General features: G+C 40.6%; 2 protein-coding genes across 4 annotated transcripts in view; one reads left to right on the top strand and one right to left on the bottom strand.

Annotated features, from left to right (window-relative positions):
- The window catches only part of zhx2a (zinc fingers and homeoboxes 2a), a 26,598-nt gene extending 20,498 nt beyond the window's left edge, over positions 1 to 6,100 (top strand). For 2 of the 3 annotated variants that reach the window (XM_080767166.1, XM_080767165.1), the window contains exons 11-14: positions 453 to 696; positions 806 to 962; positions 1,825 to 1,950; positions 2,443 to 6,100. In XM_080767166.1, coding sequence (XP_080623292.1) covers positions 453 to 696; positions 806 to 962; positions 1,825 to 1,942 — 519 coding nt within the window. In that variant the 3' untranslated portion in view covers positions 1,943 to 1,950; positions 2,443 to 6,100. The remainder of the gene's footprint in view (positions 1 to 452; positions 697 to 805; positions 963 to 1,824; positions 1,951 to 2,442) is intronic. The other variant, XM_080767167.1, reaches the window with a different exon arrangement.
- On the bottom strand, positions 5,864 to 13,793 carry derl1 (derlin 1). Its single transcript, XM_080767168.1, has 8 exons — positions 13,437 to 13,793; positions 11,506 to 11,617; positions 10,285 to 10,349; positions 9,652 to 9,678; positions 9,391 to 9,486; positions 9,212 to 9,264; positions 8,715 to 8,825; positions 5,864 to 7,688 (listed from the first exon to the last, which is right to left on the bottom strand). The coding sequence occupies exons 1-8, from the start codon at positions 13,587 to 13,589 to the stop codon at positions 7,529 to 7,531; spliced, it is 777 nt and encodes a 258-aa protein (XP_080623294.1). The 5' UTR covers positions 13,590 to 13,793; the 3' UTR covers positions 5,864 to 7,528.

Raw genomic sequence — 13,793 nt, 5'->3', positions numbered from 1 at the left:
CGTTTGTTTTGCATCACCATCACATCACCTAATCAACATGAGTTAGACTTTAATAAATTAGCACCCCTCACTTCACACATAGTGGTTCAGGCCTGAAGGTCTAAGACTGAAACATTGCTTACGGTAAAAGTGTTCAGTATTGCATTAAGTGTGTGTGTGCGGGTAACATTTTGTAAATTGTGTGAATTGCCCTGCCTACGCACCTTGTCTCTGAGACGATCAGGTGCGCTGCGTCACGTGCATAAGACTTTGTTTCCTATGGTGGTGGGGCTACCCCTTTGTTTGTATCACTGATTAGGCCTTTAAATAAATATGCTGCTCCTCTATTATTTCATCTCCTGATTGTAATGGAACTAACTTGATAAATGAATACTCAGATAATAATAATAATAATAATTCATCAAATGTACTATTTATCTATTATAATAATAGTATTTCTTTGTTTTTGGCAGGTGTTCTGTCGTACCCAGTGGCCGTCTCCTGAGGAGTACAGCCATCTGGAGGTCCAAACTGGACTGGGACGTATCGACATTGTCAGGTGGTTCAAGGATCATCGCTCAGCTCTGAAGACCGGTGGACTCCTTGACTGGATGGATGGCTTCCAGAAAGGAGGCCCTGAGCAGAACGGACAGAACTCTGCATCTGGGAACACTGAGAAAAACCTCAACGCTCCTCAGGAATCCAAGATCCTGAAAGGTAGGACAATGGCAGGAAATATGGCTATCAAATAATCTTTGAGTTTTTGTCTGTTTCTCTTTCTGGGCACCACGTTGAAATTGTAATGTTTCTTGTTCCCCTTACGTAGCCCTTGGGGTTGGTGAGGAGGCTGGGACGAAGCCAACAGCCAAGCTGTCTAACCAAGACATAGTCCAGTGGTTTACTAACAGACTGACTCACAGTGTGACAGACCTGAGCCTGCCCAGTCCGGGCCACATAAGCCCAAACACTGCTGACAAAGGGAGGTGGGTAGAGACAGAGAGATTGTCTGCCTCGTATTCGTTTTCTGAGCAATGATCAAGCAAAATGAATCTTCTACAATGCAGTATTGTGCTGTTCTACTGTTAGCATTTTTGAGGGCTATGCCCAGCTTTGTGTGTTTTCTGCTGCTACTAACACATGCAGGTGACTACACATGTTATGCCCTCCAAATAAACCTCCTCGCTGTCAGGTGAAAGGAAGCGGCTGGTTGTCTCTACACCCTACCCATACCAAACAGTAGGCGTTGGCAGTGACCGGGACAATAACATAATTATATAGAATAGCATAACATATAACTAACATAACTTAAAGCTTGTTTAAGTGACATAATGCTGTACAAATGCATACGAGTTCAACCAAAATGTAATTCAAATAAGATTCTAAAATAGATTTTGACATATTTCACTGCTTGCACTTAAAGTCTTGATAAGCACATGAGCTTTAAAGGGCCACTTCACCCCTTTTGCAACCAGATCTTATTTTAATGATGTTTTGGACACAAGAAACCTTTTCCTGGGGGGTTTTATGTGTGCAAAATTTGGCGCTCTTATAAATTAGGTGATGTATTGATGATGTAAAACAAACGGTGTCAAAACAAACTCTAAATTCTCTTTATTGTTAATGGGATTTTAAAACAAACATTGAACTAAAAACTAACCTGTATATCAAAAATGGATGCCTCATTGGCCACTACAGCCTGCAGGTCATTGGAGCCATGTAAGTCAAGCGGAAGTGTGGAAGGCACGCTGTGTCACTGCCACTCAAGTGACTACTGACATTTGTTCCTGCTCCAATGAAGGATTTGTAAACATTTTGACTATTAAATTGTGTTTGGGTTTGTGGTAGGTGGGTGAAGGTGACTATGGCGGTGGGAGAGGAGACCGATGGAGGAGTGGATAGACAGAAACTGGCAGCAGACACTGATGTGCTGGCCTTGGAACACCCTGGAAGAGTCACTGGCTGATACTGTAGGTAGGTTACATTAGTGAGATAAAACTTTAAATATTGCTGTGAGGGAATAAAATACACCTTCTCAATAACAGATTGCAGTTGCTTGCCCCATTTCATAATGGGTCTTCAGATGGCTAATATTAGCTTATAAGTTAAAATAATACATTTTCTTACGTTTCCTAGCCCCTACTGTACAGTATAAACTAAACTAGAATAGAAATAGAAAACCCTACAAATTGTGAATTACCGGTATTCCTTTAAGATTCTATAACTGCAGCCTCCAGCCTTTCAGGAAGTTTGAAGTCTATAATTATCCCTGATTGGTCTTTTTAAAATACCACATGCCGGGCCGATAGAAAGAGATTTTGACAGCCTGATCACCATGTGTTCAGCAGCAGACATGCACTCTCACAGAGAGGATGAAATTATTCCAAGGACCCCGAATCAAGGACAGGACACATGTACAGTGGAAATTTGTAAATGGCTTCTTATGTGTCATTATTTTTCATGTAGTGGGAATAACTGGCTGCTGAGTCACCATGGTGATGACTCAAGATGGCTGAATCTGGAACCAATGATCTTACACTCTGCCTGTGATGTCATCACAAAAAACGCTGTGGACTTTGAAGTTCCACTGTTGAGCACTGATGGTGTCGCAGAGGCTGACAGAAGAGTGCCAAAGCTGGACTTGATGCATTGTTCTTATTATTACTACTACTACACTTAAAAAAAGAGAGAAAAAGGGCCCTTGTAAATATTTTTCTGTATTGCAAAAATGACAACAACCTTTGTACAATTTAGCTGGGATGGAAGGTTTTGTTACATTTATAAAATAAGTCTTTGACAGGTGCCCCAAAAGGAGGAATGTTTTTTTTAGGTCATGGCGTATAACAGCCTGCCAGTTTGTCAGTTGGTATTCAGTCATATATTGGAAATTCAAACTACAGGCTACTCGTTAAGGGCAGTTGATGGCACTTATATTTGCATGGACTGGTAATAACAGCTATTCTCACTATAGGCCATGTCATCTTTATCGTAGTAAGATGTGTTTGAATTGTCTGAATTTTTACCTTTCCTAGTACCTTGAAATGTTTTTCAAGACACTTAACCAGCCTCAAAAGTGGAGATGAAGGAGCAGTTACAAGGAAAGGACAGATTTTAGGCAATTTAAAGACAACCACAGCCTGCTTGCTGAGAAAACAAGACAAGATAATTAATGCTGGGATAATAACTAACTAGGCAAGTGGGCAGACCTGGATGTCAGTTTTTATGGCAGGTTAATGCACTGTACATGATGTTTCTCTAATTCATTTAGTATTCTTACAATCAACTGCTGCTTCCTTGCTTCAGGACTGGGGGTATGTTCAAGAAGCTGAAATGTTCCTGAATGTTTTATTGTTTTAGTTTTTTTTTCATAAATAGCGATGATGCAACACTGAGTGAGGAGTGTCTGACCAGTGTCTGAATGTCTGACCAGTCACACCATGCTGCCTTGTCAGCTCTGTTGTCTGACATTTGTTTTGGAAACATTTTGATTTATAACATCAGAACTGGGCGAAATACATTTGTAATATTTTTTTATTTTCTCAGTAATTGTGTTTGTTTTGAAAACTTGTCTCAACATGTCAGGCACTTGCATATCACACACTAGTATAAACTGATTCAAATTCTCGTTAAAAAGATTTGTTCAGCTGTGATATTTGAACAGCCCCTCCCTATATTTTCTCTCTAGCTGTATGGCTGAATTTAGATGTTTCCCTTAATGTGAAGCAGGGTTAGGTTCAATACGTTATCAGTACAAGGAGGAGTAAAGCATTGTTACGGCATGGCGGCATCTAGAAGAGGGTCTGTCTGGGTGTCCACGGCTACTCTTGCAAACTACTCCGCCATATTTCTTGTGCACGCTGCCAGTAGACCAAGGAAATGTGTGTATGTGTGTGTTGGTATGTATGTGCACTCACACACACTACAGCTCCTTCTCAAAAAAATTGATTATCGTGCAAAAGTACATTTTCTTTAATATAATTCAAAAAGTGAAATTTCATATTCTCAATTCATTGTGCATAATAAATGATTATTGCGAACGCAGTGATTGCGAATGCAGTGAGCACTTACTATGAGACCTAGCAGATCATGTCTGTCTGTGTGTCTGTCTGTGTGTGTGTGTGTGTGTGTGTCTGTCCCGCATAACCATATAAGGAGTCCCCAAAGCAGCTATACGTCCAAATATGGAGTGTGTTGCATCAATAAATCACTCAGCTCCATATATGGGCACAAAAGGGGCCAGGTCCACATAAAACTTAACTTAAAAAAAACCAAATATGTACGAGCTGCGTTCGCTTCCCGCGTTTGCGCGTCTTACTGGTTATGGAATACAGCTCATGAAAATCAAAAAATCCTATCTCAAAATATTAGAATATTTTACGAGACCACTAAAAAAAACATTTTAATCGAGTAATGTCGACCATCTGAAAAGTATATTAATGTGTGCAGTCAATACTTGGTCTGGGCTACTTTTGAACAAATTATTTCATCAATGGGGCATGGAGGTGATCAGCCTGTGGCACTGTTGAGGTGTTTGCTTTGATTGCTTGTAAATTCATTTGCATTGTTGAATCTTATGTCTCACACCTTCCTCTTGACAATACAACCTAGATTCTCTGTGGGGTTCGGTTCAGGCCAGTTGGCTGGTCAGTTAAGCACAGTAATACCATGTAATACACCAATTACTAGTAGATTTGGCACTGTGGGCAGGTGCCAAATCGAGCTGGAAAGGAAAAGCATACTGAAGCAAAGTGCTCTAAAATCTCCTAGTAGATGGCTGTGTTGACTCCAGTGTGAAGTTCTCACTCGGTGATGATTTGGGGTGCTGTGTCATCTGCTGGTGTTGGTCCACTGTGTTGTATCAAATCTAGAGTCAACACCGCCATCTATCAGGATATTTTAGAGCACTTTGTGTTTCAGTATGTTGACAAGCTTTATGGAGATGCTGATTTTCCTTTCCAGCTCGATTTGGCACCTGCCCACAATGCCAAAACTTGATGTACTGACCATGGTATTACTGTGCTTAACTGACCAGCCAGCTGGCCTGAGCCCCACAGAGAATATAGACATAAGAGACATAAGCTTCAACAATACAAATGAACTTACGGCTGTTATCAAAGTAAAATATTGTAATATTTTGAGATAGGATTGTTTTTATTTTTATTTTCATGAGCTGTATGCCATAGTCACCCTAACCTCCCACGGGGCAGCACACCTAAACCTAACCTTAACCCATGTCTAACCAATGACTAGTCTAAACTAAGTATGCACCCCACTTTATGCGCAATGAATTGAGAATACCGGTATATGAAATATTACTGAAGAATTTACTTTTGCACGATATTCAATTTATTTGAGAAGGAGCTGTGTGTGTGTATGGGCACCATCAGTGATCCATCCACAGGGAAGCCATGCCGTTAGACCCCATTTTGTCATCAGTCAAGATGATTGGTATTTTGTAAATTCCAGCATCCAAACAAATGACCTGAATTGATTGTCTTGACTCTAACCCTGCTTTGCACTGTGGGTGTATGGCTGTTATCTGGTTGAACTTCTGGACTCTAACCCTGCTTTGCACTGTGGATGTATGGCTGTTGCTGCTTTAGTTTCGTGTTCAGTTATCTGGAATACTGTACATTTCGGTGCTAACCGTGGAATACTGCTTGCTTTACATCTGTTTTCTACATCAACTCTGCTGTAACTCAATAAATACACAACCAACTGAGACCTCATGTCTGGTAATGAATTGTATGTCATGTAAGGCAGTAGGGCTTTGCAAATAACTATCGAGGCAGTTTTAGTTTGCTTCTGTTTACTTGGTACAAAATGCAATTGTACAAAAATGAAACAGACGGATGGTTCAGGTCAAAGCAGACAAGTCTTGAGAGAAAATCTGTCATGGCTATTTTATATCAAATGTTTTTCAGTTGAAAAATACATTTTCAGTGAGCGATGCAGTATTACAATAAAGTATAATTAAGCTCTAGACAAACCAGGTGGTGTGTGTCAGATCAAACCTTTTACGTTTCACGTGGGTGAGTGGTCAACTACATTTTGTATTCAAAAAAAAAAAAACCTTGATTCATATTTTCAGTGAATGTCCACAAAACCATTAACATTAAGTTACTTTAAACAATCTTAAACCACTTTCAAATTATTTCTCCCCGAGTTAGCCACTACGTGTAAGACTGATTATGCATTGTCAGATGTGATATTCATATTTTAAAAATGCCATTTGCCGACAATGACAACTGAAACTGTAGCGAGTAATTATACCGGCATCACTAAACACATCAACTGGGCTTGTTTTTGAACTGGTATTTCATATTAGCATCTTTAAGATAAACCAAAACATTTTTTAAACATAGCAGTGAGAAACATCAAGCTTATAATGAACCCAGAACAGTGGTGTTTGGTTCCGTGTAGAAAAAGGTTCTTATACAATAGTCACAGTGAATCTCATCTCACTCTCAACCAGGGTGCAGAGGCACAGTGGTGTGCAGCAGGGTAAGCTCACGTATACCTTGAGACTTTGCACAACGTTAAGCAAAACAAATCATTAACCCTTGCAGTAATTTTGTCCAGTGCCATGGGAAAAGTAAGTTTTATCTTTAAGTTATAATTAAAAGTGAGACACTTACAGAATCCCAACTCTCCCATGAATCTATTTCTGTATTTACAACGGAAGGCAAACTTGTCATTTTCTAATTCCCCATGGTGCACATAACATTTCCATGACTCTAAAAAATGAATACAATAAAACGCATTTGTTTTCTCACCATTTAGACAGTTGTAGCTTTATCACACCTATAACCCAACAAGTTAGAAATTAAATCTTCTGTGCCGAACAGTATGTAAATCCAGACCATGAAACTATGCTCTCCAAATGGTCTCAAATGTGTTACAGCAGAAGGTTGGCTGGCTGTGCACTCCCAACAAGAAGGTAATTACAATAATTACAATGTAATATGATATGGCATCGCAGAGAGAGGGAGACCAAGAGACACGGACCAGATTAAAGAGAGCACAGGAACAAGCAGCTACAACTTCTCTAGTCTGTAGTCTCGCAGTCCAAAGAAAGGATGAGAAGGAAGGAAAAATAACAAGTGGAAGGACTATGGGATTTGTCATGAAATCCATTTATTGTTGTCATCTCTTCATCCACAGTAGTAGTTGTAAAGCCAGCTCTGCTTCATGAGTGGAACCTGCAGGCAGAGTCTTAGTCATGATGTACGCTGTGTTCTTGGTTAAAATGCTTGCTTCGACACCACTTTCCCTTATTGCCTTGAAGAACACACGCACATGTCATTTCCAGGGTGGGAGGTGGTTATTTGTTTTCCTGTTTGTTTTGTGCAGTTACCAGCTAATACATGTTCCCTGATGGTACCATTTCTGAAATAAACTAAGATGGATAAATAACTTGCTCTCATCCTTTGTAATAGCAAAGATGTCATCCTTCCAAGGGAGGATGCGAAGAAGAAAGGATTTTAATGATGAACATTCATTGCACACTCAATAAAGGGAGTCAGGAGTAGGAATTCCTCTCTTTGTCATCTCAGTCGTCCCCCAGACGGAAGCCCGCGCCCCAGTTATGACGGCCACCGAGTCCTCCTCCACCTCCTCCACCTCCTGCTTGCGCCTCTGGTGCCGGTCTCCTGCTGGGAGGAGCTCCAAAGCCTGACACGCCTCCTCTCCTATTAGGCAACAGCTGGTACCTAGAGGAAAATAGGTGAATAATTCTCATGGAGTGCTCCACTGTTTTTTCTTGTTTTTTTTTTTAACCTTATCTCCATGTCTTTATCAGAGTACAAAAAATATATAAAATTACAATGGCAACGTGACAAACGTTTATCTAAAGGTGTCCACCCACACAAGATATTTGGCTTTCTTTGTGTCATCCCAGATTACATTTTCATATTGTTGCTTACAGTAAACATGGCAAAATTCAGTGCCATTCAGTGTGACTGGGTTAGGGACAGGGCTCAGCCACATAAGCTTCAGTGCATCTGCACCACAATCCACAAGCGTCAGACGCAATCATTTCCCATGTTATCTTGTGGGGCTGTGGGCAGTGCCAGCAGGAGTGCCAGTTTTCTGGTACTGACCTACTGTACGTTCGAGTGTTGGCTCAGTGAAAGAAGAATAAGCGAATATGGCTGCCAAGTGGGGTCAACACATAGCACTTCTCTCCCATTGGTTGGCGTCCGACCAAGGTTCGCCAATGTTGAACCTACTGTACACACGTGTACCTGACACTACACACGTGTCAGACTTCACATGCTTCCAATGGGCCACAACAGGACGCCCCCCGGACGTGAACGGGGATGCAGATGTGTGATGGGGCTCCTACACCTTGACCAGGCGCCAGCTGATGAAGTGCTGTGCATTTACCCCACTTGGCAGTCCTTTCACTTGCAGTGTTCCTTCATTGAGCCAACATTCTGACATAAGTCAACTAACTATACACCGGTAAATCGTCACTGCATGCTCACTGGGAAACTGCTTGGGTTGTGTGTGAGGTTATCGGTCTAATGACAGTCGGATCAATGGTATGCCAGAACTAAAGCCTGTACCCGCAGTGTCAATACTCCAAACTCTATTGATTAATAATGTTTGAAGCATTGAAAGGGAGTTGTGAGGCCTTACTATTCTAAATTATTGTACTGCACTTGCAGTTTGACTCAAATAGTAGAAGGATGTGCAGTCAATTGTTTGTGCACACGCAGGTACAACATACTTACAGGAACTCTGGTGTGGAGAGGAAGGCGCGTCCTCCCAGGTCCATGGGGTATTTAAACATCAGAAAGAAGTACATATGACCCACCAGGTTCCCTATGAGCTCATTCACCACACTGGAGAACAAACATAATGTTTACTCATTGAATTATTCATGCATGTATTCAATTAATTAACCCGCTTAGACAACATACACAAAACAAAGAATTTATTCATTTGAATTCATCATTAAAGCTGTAATCCATAACTTTTGTATATGAATAAAGCCTTACTTTAACCAACAGCTCAACAGTAACGATTTTGGCAATTACGCAAGGTACCCAAGTTCGAGTAGGACATGAAAGTTATGAATTGCAGCTTTAATGCATTCAGTTATTATTTCAAGTTCAGAGCTAAATACAATTTAGATGTTTGCCACAACTGCAAACTGTGTGAGAGAGTTAGACATTTACTATGCAACATGCTAAATGTCTTTCCTGTCACAACAGATAGGGAGACTTACGAGCCTCCGATGATGTAGTTGAAGCCCAGGATGACCCAAGGTAAATAACAAGCCTGAGATATGGGAAATTATAAATTAATATTAACCTTAATATTATGTTTAACAATGAATAATGTTATAATAATTACTACAAGCTCACAACACATTAAAAGGTGGTTGAGGATGAAAAGCTTGGCTACCTTGAATCGTGTTCCGAACCAGAAAGAGACGACGGTGTCTCTGTTGAGTTGAGCCCAGACGTAGAGTACTGACATGATCAATGGGATCATTAGCAACTGGAAACAACAATGACAATGTTAATAGATAATGATTAAATACCTAGACATGATAAGAGGGCGACAACAACTCTGCTAGCAGCAGAGTTGCTGTTTACTTGGGGGTAAATGTGAGATCATAACGCTGATGTAGTGTACTACAGTATAAATATAACAAATTCTCACCTGCATGTCCATCATCAGCCCAGTTATCTACAGGTTCCGAGTCAAGGACCACTTATGGCACAATTTGATTATAGAGCATGGCTTGTTGTGGCAGTAACATGAGAATTAGAAAAGCTTTTGACCATCTCTGTTCTTGAACTACACACATTAACTTGGCAGCTTGGGAGTGTGACAGTACACTGAAAGAATAATGCATTGTTCCAAATCAATCGGGGTCAATCCAGAAGGGTTATTAATCAGGAGCTGAACTCTTGATAGTGTACTACACAACTTCAAACAAGGAAAGGGTGTGGGCGAGCCCATGCTGCATGTGACCTATTTTAGGCTGCTCTGCAGGGGTAGAATGCCACTGGGCCACTGGCATAATGCCACCCAAACCTGGCACATTGCTGCAGCCTGGAGGGACAAGGAAAGAGAAGATGAGATGGAGAGAGAGAGAGAGAGAGAGAGAGAGGTAGAGACTGCAGAAAAAGAAGTAGAGAGGAATACAAGCTAACAAAAGTTTTAACCTTGATGCCAAAGCAATGCAGTAAAAAGCAGGCCTATAGCCTGCCCTGAATAGAAGATGTACAGTAATGGTTTTGGGACACTTGAAGATGAAGGCCAGTGTATCTCTGAAGAATGTAAGGATACAACAATACAGAGCCAGTTGAAAAAGAGCATGAAGACGTAGTCAGCTGGCCGGCCATCAAACGCTCCTGCAAGACAAAATGGAACATTTATAGGTTAACACAGAAAAGTGTGATGCTGCACCGGAGATGGGAGGTTATTAGATTTGTTCTTTTATCAGGATAAAAACACTCAGATAGTTTCCCTTATTTGTTGTGAATATTGACTTGAAAAAGCAGGTTTGTTTTTAAAACAGGTTGAAAGTATTACAGTGTCCTTATGCTTCAATGCAAGTTTTGGTGTTATTTTATTTAAAGAACAGATTCACACAATGTTTTGAATACTTTTTTATTTATCCATTATTTATGTAGGGGGACCTGCATTAATTAAAATGTAAATTTATGATTACTGTTATTTAATATTGATTGATCTGAGTGTTCTGAAAACAAAACTAGTTACATACATTTTACTATGCATACTACTAATTTAACGCTTGGATCAGGTTGATCGGTACCATGTGTAGATTTATTTTGTTAATGGGATTCATGAATCCCATTCATACTTCATATGAAGTGTGAATCTGCCCTTGGATGATCACAAAAGTGTGCCAAAATAATTGTTTCACAAAATTATTAAGTGATTCCAGTATGTTTTACCAGTGTCACTGTCAAACAATCATAAATCGGATTATGTTGGCTAGGATAATCGTGACATGAATTTTCATATGATCCCATGTGTGTGTACTGTACATGAGTGTACATACAACATACTCTAGCGCAGTGATTTCCAAACTTTGACACACTGAGCAAGTCAAAATCAGAGTTGGATAATGTGGTAAAAAATATAATATATATACACCGGTATACGTTTTTAGGGTGTAGAATTTGCATCAGTAGCATTGTGAATAGAGGGTATGCGCATGCTTAAAGTGAATGGCACATCGAGCAAAGTGAGTTTAACATTGTTTAATGCCATCAGATAGGACTTTTCCGTTTGGATGCATGGGTTGTCAAGGCCAGAAAGTAGGCGTTCCTGCATAACTGCCAGATTTGATGATGTCACGTGCATACACTCTATTGTACAAACAACCAAAGTTCTAATATAAATTAATTAATAACTTTTTGTATAGTTGTATATTAAAATAGCCTAATGTATGGTGGTCACAAAATCTGGGGCCACACCTAGACTTGTCGCAGAGCACACCGTTTTGGAACCACTGCTGTAGCGTCCGTCCAGTAAGCTTACCTGTCTCTAGCCTAGAAGAGTACTGATAGAGAAAATAGAGGTTGACCAAGTAGAGAAATCCAGTCCCGGGGCCTACTGGGAAATACAGGGTAGATGTCAATGGTCTCCAGATCTGAAAAAAAGAAAAATCCAACTAAGGTCTTGTGTGAATTACATGGAGGAGAGATCACTGGTCTCCAAATCTGAGAGACAAGAAGATACCCGATGTTCCAAAAGAACAGCTTGATTTTTTTCACTTCCCTGGATAGACGTCTGTCTGCTAATAGGCGCACTGTTGCTCCGATCCGCACCAAACTTGGCACAAACACTATTCAGGGGTCTGCCATGACAATATCACCAGGGGCCACATCAGGCCCCCCGGGGCACACAGTGTTGCCCCAAAGTAACCAAAGTCGCTTTACATAAGGAAGGAACCAACTTTAGTATGGAAAAAAAAAAAAAAACGATAAAAGGTTAAGCTTGTTAAACATCCTAAATAGACCTCAACTGGGAAAGGCTATCCTGAAGAGATGTGTTTTGAGTTTAGTTTTGAAGGAAGAATGTCTTTAATATGGTTGGGGAGTGCGTTCCAGAGAAAGCCCTGCCCCCCTAGGTCTGGTACTTTACTTGGCGACGACCTGGCGTTAATGAAAACTTCCAAACTCCAACACAAAAAGAATCACCTGTACAGAATTTCTGGACAGAAAGTAGCTCATAACATGTCTATGGTGGATTTTTTATGAAACAAAGTTTTTCGCTTTGCAGATTGAAATGAAAGAGGATAATTCAAGCTTGCCTTACAGCTGCAATGTTGGTGAGTTTAACATTGTTTAATACAAGCAGATCAGACTTTTCTATTTGGAATGGATGAATGGGCTGTCAATGGAGGGTGTTGCAACTTGCTCTAGATTCACCCCAATATAAAAAAAATCTAGTGTTGCAAATTGCGGCTAGGTAAAACAATGACATCAAGTAATGTGTCCACTCAGTCGGAGAGCACTCGCCTGAGTGCCGATGGTACTGTAGGTGTTGCAACTTGTGCTCCACCTCAGAAATCCATCTCTCAGAGGTCTAGTGCGTTAAAAAAGGGATATACACCCTCATTCGTGGGCCGATACTGACAATACGATACTCTATAACTTACTTCTTACTGAGGCCCATTTCACAAAAGCATAAGTCATCCAGGATTTGTTTTGCATAATTTCAACCTAAAACTGTGTGTGTGTGTGTGTGTGTGTGTGTGTGTGTGTGTGTGTGTTGTCAAACTCTGTATTAATAGTACTTAGAGCATAAGTGCAGTACTACTATGATTTGAATCCCTTTTGCAAATCTTATTACAATGTGCCACATCTAAATTGTAAAGACAAAGTGTCATCTATTCTATCCCAGCTCATGTTCAACTCAGCTAAAAACCCTTGTTGATTAATGCGCTCCCAGCAATAACGGGCCATATCAAGTCATGAAGTCATACTAAAATAATACTTATGTCTGTTTCTCTGAGGAATCATTGTAGTTGTAATATCCCAGATCCTTGTCATTTCTTGTCACCTTAACCCTCGTGTGTGTGTGTGTGTGTGTGTGTGTGTGTGTGTGTGTGTGTGTGTTCACTCTATGGTTCACATGAACGTTTGCCATTCGATGAGGGTGTATTGATTTGTGTGTCTGAGTGAGTGAGAGTGAATAACATGAGTAAAATAAAGACTACACGCTTCAACTACAGACAGGTGTCCTTCAATTTCCACATTCCACAACATTCATAACATATAGTTGCTTGACAGCATCCGGAAGTCATACCCATTTTCCCTGGCTCTGATTGGCTGTTACTGTTTAAGGAGGCCTATGAGCCTTGCTAGCCACCTGCTAACATGATGAGTAAACTAAAGGCTACTACATAAGAGTTAGCAGCTGGACGATCCAACTATCAGACGAACACACAAAACCACTAGACGTACCTGAAACTTGTTGAAGAAATTTTCCGGCCATAGTACGAGGTACATCGGACTAATCAATCCAAGTTTCCCTATCAAAGGAACAGCTATCGACCCAGCAAACCAGTACCGGGTGATAAAGGGGATGCTTTTGAACCATTCCCCGATATCTGACATCTTTGCATATGATCACAACAACCGATCAGACGCAGAGAAATAGAAGTCCACCCGAAGAAAAACAACTGACTGGCACACAGTGGCGCCCCTCTCGTACAATTAAAACGATTCCCGATACCACGGTTTGTTCATCCGCTGCTAAGTTTAGTTACATGACGTGGCTAATCGCAAGTAGCTAGCGTTTCATCTGCGTCAAGTGCTGCA

This window comes from Protomyctophum bolini (assembly GCF_963924005.1).
Source record: "Protomyctophum bolini genome assembly, chromosome: 7".
Classification (NCBI taxonomy): Eukaryota; Metazoa; Chordata; class Actinopteri; order Myctophiformes; family Myctophidae; genus Protomyctophum; species Protomyctophum bolini.
The sequence above is the reverse complement of the archived record's forward strand: the minus strand, read 5'-3'. Positions and strand labels throughout refer to the sequence as shown.